The following is a 7,214-nucleotide window of genomic DNA, read 5'->3' as shown; positions in this document are numbered from 1 at the left end:
CGGTCCCGCCGCGGGAGGACGCGGAAAAGTTGCTGCCGCCCCTGCTCTGTCACTGCGCGTCCTGCTTCCTTTCTGCCGTGGGGACCGGGCTGTGGGGCTCAGGACCTCCATTCCGCCCCAGGTCCCGACGCGCTTCCCCTTTCCGAGAACTTCGCGTCCTGGGAGCTTCCCTGAGAACCTACCTGTGGGGAGGCGGCCCCAGCCCGGGTCCAGGGGGAAGGCGCGGGCCACGCACGGATGGCACACGCTCGCGGAAGGTCACGCAGAGCCCAGAACCCAGACCCTAGACCCCTGAGGGTTCATAATGCTCTTTCTGCTGCACCCGCCACAGTCTTCCCGGCGGATAGGATGATTACTCGCAGAGCGGCTTTCTTGCACATTCTCAACTCTCAAGGGCGATGATGTCCCTTACCTTCCTGGTGGTTTTATGTGTACTTACCAATGAATGAACAGCTAAGAGAGGAAAAAAGTTCCTGTTTACAGAATTAAATTTAGTACATCACCTTTTTCATGCTTGTTTGCTAAGGGGATACATTTGTTATAATGAAACCTTTAAAACTATTTTTTTAAGTAATCTTATATACACGTCAACTGTGCAAAACGTGTCTGGAAAAAACAATGACTTTCAGCTTTTATTGTGTGCTAGTTTTATGTATATTATCTCATTTAATCCTCACCACTCTAGGAGACTGGTAGTCTTATTTTCATTTTACATTTTGACAAAAAAACAGCAGACTTAGGATAAGTAACATTGCCCAGGTTATATAGATATTTACTAAATTCAACCAGTTTCTAGCAAAGAGTTTTGTCGTCTAATAGAGGAGATAAAGAGTGAATGTATATATATAAAAACCTAAGTGACTCTTCTACCATATAACGGGTAGCTATGACAGGCACTGACCACCAGGGGGCAGACGCTCAAGGCATAGGCATGGAAACATGGAACAGACTGATGAATCTCAGAGTGAAGCGGGGAGGGGAAGGAAGAGATCTTATATGCATACTAGAGGATTCCTGCACTGCCGGGGTCCCTCGGCCTGGCCTCCGGGGGATTGGGCCAAAAGCAGCAGTCCTACATCCCCCAAAGGGTCCCAGTTTGCGGTGTATGAATCCGTGCACTGGACCTCGAGTATAACTATAAATCAAAATATGTAAAAGGAGCCCTAGCTGGTTTGGCTCAGTGGATAGAGCGTCAGCCTACAGACTGAAAGGTCCAGGGTTAAGTTCCCATCAAGAGCACATGCCTAGGTTTCAGGCTTGATCCCCAGTAGGGGGCGTGCAGGAGGCAGCCTATCAATGATTCTCATCATTGATGTTTCTATCTCTCTCTCCCTCTCCCTTTCTCTCTGAAATCAATAAAAATATATTTAAAAAATATGTAAAAGGAAAATGTAACAGGAAAGAATTAAGGGTTAAAAACCATGGAGAGATTACACTGAGGATAGCTTTGGAGAAGGGTTTTGAAGGATAGGTAGGATCTAGACCAGTAGTTTTCAACCTTTTCCATCTCATGGTGCACATAAACTAATTACTAAAATTCTGCAGCACACCAGAAAATAGATTTTTTGTTGGTCTGACAAAGAAAAATAGGTAACTTGGATTCATTCACACCAGATGGCTATTGTCATTTTTTAATTTGACAATCTAAGAGAAAAGAAGGCAGTGCCCCTGATAAATGCAATCATGTTTTAAAAATTCTTGTGGCACACTGGTGTGCCTCTTGCAGGTGACAATCGATGATCTAGACCAGGGGTCCTCAAACTTTTTAAACAGGGGGCCAGTTCACTGTCGCTCAGACCGTTGGAGGGCCGACTATTGTTTAAAAAAAACTATGAACAAATTCCTATGCACACTGCACATATCTTATTTTGAAGTAAAAAAACAAAACGGGAACAAATACAGTATTTGTATTTGCATGTGGCCTGCGGGCCGTAGTTTGAGGACCCCTGATCTAGACAAAGGAGAGGAAGGGCTTGTTGGATAGAGGGCATAGAGCCTCCAGAAGCTAAGAAATTTAAACGTTTTTCTGGTTGTAAAGAGGAGACACTGACATTCTTTGTCATTCTTCCTTTGACATTCTTGCTAACCTGGTAGCAGAATATAAGATAGAGTGAAGGTGAATTGGGTGGCTGTGGATGGAAAGGAAAAGGACATCAACTTGATTTGACTACTGACTGGCTATGGGGTACAAAATGGAAACAGACCATTTTGATAGGGTCAATAATGATTATAATTTTGAATCCTTTAACTTGTATCGCCAGGAGCTCCTAATAGAGCAGTCAAGCAGACAGAATGCATTACTAAAGAGGTAAAGATGGAAAAACTGGAATTAATAGCCTTGATGTCATTGGTATAGAGGTGGATAGTTGAGGCTTCAGGAGTGGATCAGTTTGCCATTATTCTGAATTAAATTGTAGCAGGTTTACAGATTGTTACAGTAAGGCAATGTTCTCTTCATCTGTTTACCCAATTTAGAACATGTAACACTTGCTGCTAATATAATGGTATTAATACAGTATGATGAATCTAACACTGTTTTCTCTTATCTCTTAAATTATTGTGGAAACAGGTATGGGAAAGCAGAACCACCAAAAGGAGTGATGACCAGCAATCTCATGATAGATCTGGATGTTAGTTCTCATGCCTCAGGATATCCAGTTGGGAACTCCATACCAGCTCTTGGGATCAGACTTTTATCCACTTAAAAAACCCTTCATTACCCGAACTACTGAAGCCAGCCCTAGCTAACTACGAATGGCTACCCAAAGGAAACACTTGGTGAAAGATTTCAATCCGTACATCACCTGCTACATCTGTAAAGGGTATCTGATCAAGCCAACTACAGTGACGGAATGCCTCCATACCTGTAAGTAATTTTGTCATGTACTCATCAGAAGTTATGGGTTACACTTGCTCTTTTAAAATTACCGCATTTTGTTTTTATCTAGTTTTTAACTTTTAAAACAATGAGTGTTCTAATGATTATCTTAACTTTAAATATATTTTCAGGATTGAATTTGTCATTAGGATACTAGTGACATGAAATTATTCTTGTATTATTTAAATTATAATAGTTGGTTTTTTGCCGATTTTTAAATGTTCTAAAAATAATAACCATATTATTGGTTATAGTTTTTTTTTTAAGTAAACTGTTTTAGGATTTGAATTAAAAATTATACTGAAAGCCCTAGCCAGTTTGGCTCAGTGGATAGAGCAATGGCCTATGGACCAAAGGGTTCCCGGATTGATTCCGGTCAAGGGCACATATCTGGGTTGCAGCTTGATCCCCAGCAGGGGGTGTGCAGGAGCCAGCCAATCAATGATTCTCTCTCATTGATGTTTCTATTTCTCCCTCTCCATTCCTCTTGAAATCAATAAAAATATTTTTTAAAAATTATACTGAAGGAATTAATCTGTTCAGAGGCTTTGTTAGAATATGCACACTTTAATCCATTGTTATTTTTTAAACTACTTTATTGAGGTGTGGTTGACATATAAACAGCTGTACCTGTTTAATGTATTCAACTTGATTTGTTTAGAGACAAGTATACACCTGTAAAACCATCACCACATCTATGCCATAAACCCATTTATCACCTCCCAAATTTTCCTCCCATCCTCTTATTTATTACTAGAGTCCTGGTGCACAGATTTGTGCACTGGTGGGGTCCCTCGGCCTGGCCTGTGCCCTCTCACAATCCGGGACCCCTTGGGGGATGTTGGAATGCCAGTTTCGGCCCAATTCCTGCAGGCCAGGCTGAGGGACCCCCCACCAGTGCACGAATTTGTGTACCAGGCCTCTAGTATGCATATAAGATCTTTGGTTAATCTCTTTCCACCCTCCCCCAGCCCCCTTTCCTCTGAGATTCATTGGTCTGTTCCATGTTTCCATGCCTGTGCTTTGAGCGTCTGCCCCCTGGTGGTCAGTGTGCATTATAGCTACTGCTTGAATGGCTGGCCTGTCGGCCGCTTAGGCTTTTATATATATAACTAGGGGCCCGGTGCACGAAATTCGTGCACTGGGGGGGAGGTGTTCCTCAGCCCAGCCTGCCCTCTCTCACATACTGGGAGCCCTCAGGGGATGTCCTACTGATGGCTTAAGCCCGCTCCCTGCTCCCCTTCGGGAGCGGGCCTAAACCACAGTCTGGCCTCCCTTTGTAGGAGGCGACCGGGCTGATTAGGGGAAGGCACCAGCCCCATCACCCCGCTGCTGCAGCTACTACCAGTCACTGCAGCCACCAAGGTGTTTTAATCAACACGGACTCCAGTCCCTTCACCATGAAAAAATGACAATTTTCTTTAGGCATTTTCAAGATGTGTCTTTCATAGGATATGACATTTCTTTCTTTCTTTTTTATCCTCACCTGAGGATATGTTTCCAGACTTTCCGAGAATGTGGAAGAGAAAGGGAGAGAGAGAAACATCAAAGTGAGAGGAACACTTTGATTGGTTGCCTCCTGCATGAGCCCTGACCTGGGCCCCGGCCAGGGAGTAGCCTGCAACCTGGGTACATGCTCCGATGGCCAGCTCTGCCCCTGCCCAGGCCTAAAGCCTCTGGCCAAGGCTTTAGGCTTGAGCGGGGGGCCCCTCGACTCAGATCGCAGGCTCGGCCCTGCCCAGGAGCCCCCTGACTCAGGCCCTTCCTAGGCTGCTCAGAGCCCACATAGGGCCTACCTCAGAGTGACCTCGGTGCTGATGATGTTCCCGGGACCCAGGCCACTGGGCACTTATGTATGCAAATTAACCGCCATCTTTGTTGGGTTAATTTGCATACTCTGATTGGCTGGTGGGTATAGCGGAGTGACACCAATTAGCATGTTTGTCTATTATTAGGTAAGATTTTTGATAAGAGCACTTAACATTAAATACACCCTCTTAGCAAATTTTAGGTATACAACACAGTATCGTTACCCATAGGCACCATGCTCTACAGTAGATCTCAGGCTTACTCATCTAGGATAACCAAAACTTTGTGCCTTTGGACTACTAACTAGTAGCTCAGCATCACTTGGGAACTTGTTAGAAATGCCAAATTCTCAGGCCCCACCCAGAATTACCAAATCAGAAACTCTGGGAGTGGGCCCATCAATCTGCATTTAACCAGCTCTCCATGGGATTCTGAAGCACTCAGGTTTCAGAATTACTGTTCTATGATGATCATATCCATGGAACTCCAAGTTTCTTTCTCAGCTGCCCTATCAGTAGAGAAAGAAAAATTTTTCTAGCCACTTATACCAGGATTTTACTTTTGTGGTTCTGCCAATATGAATTTATTTTTCTATTTCAATTAAAGTAATTCCAATAATTCTAGTTTAATGCCTATTTGCACAAAATTAGATATTTCATATATTTACTAGATTTCATTTTAGCTTTAGAGTAACCTTGGAGCAGTTTGGAGTGGGAAGAAAGAGAGGGTAAAAGGTTATCTTTATTTTGTGGGTGTGGAAACTTTGAGTTAAGTAATTTGCCTAGTCTCATAGCTAATGAGTAGTGGACCTGTATTCAACTCCAAAGCCCATGCTCTTTCTAAGATAAAATGGTCTCTTTTTTTTTTTTAAATCCTCCCATTCAATTATATTACCTCTGCTGAACTGAAATATTATACCATAGTTTTAAACAGGGTTGCAAAATATAAACACCTGGAAATGGTTAAAATGGCAAATTTTATGTTATATGTATTTTATCACAATTTGTAAAAAATGGAATCAGCTAGGAAACAGTTTAAACATACTCATGTTCAGAACTCCACCTGGAGAGGTTTGGTGGATGTTGTGAGGTCTGGGCAGGTGTATTTTGAAAAACCTTTCCAGGTGATGCTGGTGTATATTCCCTTGGTTGTTACTGGCCCATGCTGTCCAATTGGCAATTAACTATGAACTGTCTTGAAGTACTAATTTACTATTGCCCTATATCATTATTTAACTTAAACAATTACCAGTTAAATATCATCAACAGATACTTATTGAATACCTACTGTGTGCCATGCACCATTCTAAGCACAGAGGATACAGCAATGAACAAGATAGTAAAATATCTCTGCTCTCAAGGAGTTTTAGGGGAAACTAATAATAAATATGTGTCACATTAGTGATAAATGCTATGAAGAGGAACAAAGGCAGTTTGTAGATAGGAGAGATGGGGTTATTTTATAGAGTGTCAGGTTGGCCTCTTCGATATGATGACATTTAAACAGAAACTTGAAGGGATTGAACTCTGTGAATATATGGGAAGGGCAAGCATTCTAGGCAGAGGAAGATCAAATACAAGGCTTTGAGGTAGGAATGTCCTTGGCAGGTTCAGGGAAAAGCAAATCAGTTAGAAGACCATTGCTACAGGTCAGTGGAAGATTACAGGGCTTTCACCTAGCCATGGTCAGCAAACTGTGGCTCGCGAGCCACATGCAGCTCTTTGGCCCCTTGAGTGTGGCTCTTCCTAAGCCTTAGGAGTACCCTAATTAAGTTAATAACAATGTACCTACCTACATAGTTTAAGTTTAAAAAATTTGGCTCTCAAAAGAAATTTCAATCGTTGTACTGTTGATATTTGGCTCTGTTGGCTAACGAGTTTGCCGACCACTGACCTAGGGTAATGAGGTGTGAGATGGAGGTAGGGAAGAGTGATTGGGTTGTGGATGTGTTTTGGAGGAAGAGCCAACAGGATGTCGCTACCCTAGAGTGGAGACTTTATCTTATACTTCCATGTTTCCCACTATACCAAGCATGGTACCTGGACATGGTCCACAGTCTGTTTTGCTTTTCTGCTTCTAACATGTGTGCATTGCTTTTATATTTGGATGTCTCCAGCAATAACTGCCAAAGCGTTTGGAAGAAAATAAGAAAGCACAAATTTTTCATTTTCTACCTATATAATATAGATTTTATATCTGTTCTTCTCAAAAAATATTTGGGGCATAATGAAATCCCAATTTAAATGTAACTTTTTTGGAGGAAAAACAAAAGATTCTAGAAGTATAAATAACCCATTTATAAGCAAGGGTTATGTTTATGCTTGCAACAGCAATCCTATCTAATAAAAGACAAAAATGGTAATTGGCGTACGACCAATACCCTTTTCATTGGCTAATCAGGGCTATATGCAAATTAACTGCCAACTAAGATTGGCAGTTAACTGCCAACAAGATGGCGGTTAATTTGCATATGTAGGCACAATGCAGGGAGGCGAAAGGGAAAGCAGGAAGAAGCCCCCTGCCACTG

At 42.3% G+C, this 7,214-nt stretch overlaps 1 protein-coding gene across 4 annotated transcripts in view; it reads left to right on the top strand.

Moving 5' to 3' along the window:
* Window positions 1-2,548: 2,548 nt before the first annotated feature.
* PCGF5 (polycomb group ring finger 5) overlaps window positions 2,549-7,214 on the top strand; it is a 61,804-nt gene continuing 57,138 nt past the window's right edge. For all 4 annotated transcript variants that reach the window (XM_015558057.1, XM_015558063.1, XM_006755098.2 and 1 more), the window contains exon 1: window positions 2,549-2,866. In XM_015558057.1, the coding sequence (XP_015413543.1) occupies window positions 2,755-2,866 (112 nt within the window). In that variant the 5' untranslated portion in view covers window positions 2,549-2,754. The remainder of the gene's footprint in view (window positions 2,867-7,214) is intronic.

The sequence above is a fragment of the Myotis davidii genome, unplaced genomic scaffold (assembly GCF_000327345.1).
Source record: "Myotis davidii unplaced genomic scaffold, ASM32734v1 scaffold271, whole genome shotgun sequence".
NCBI lineage: Eukaryota > Metazoa > Chordata > Mammalia > Chiroptera > Vespertilionidae > Myotis > Myotis davidii.
Note: the sequence above shows the minus strand (reverse complement) of the source record. Positions and strands in the feature narration are given on the sequence as shown.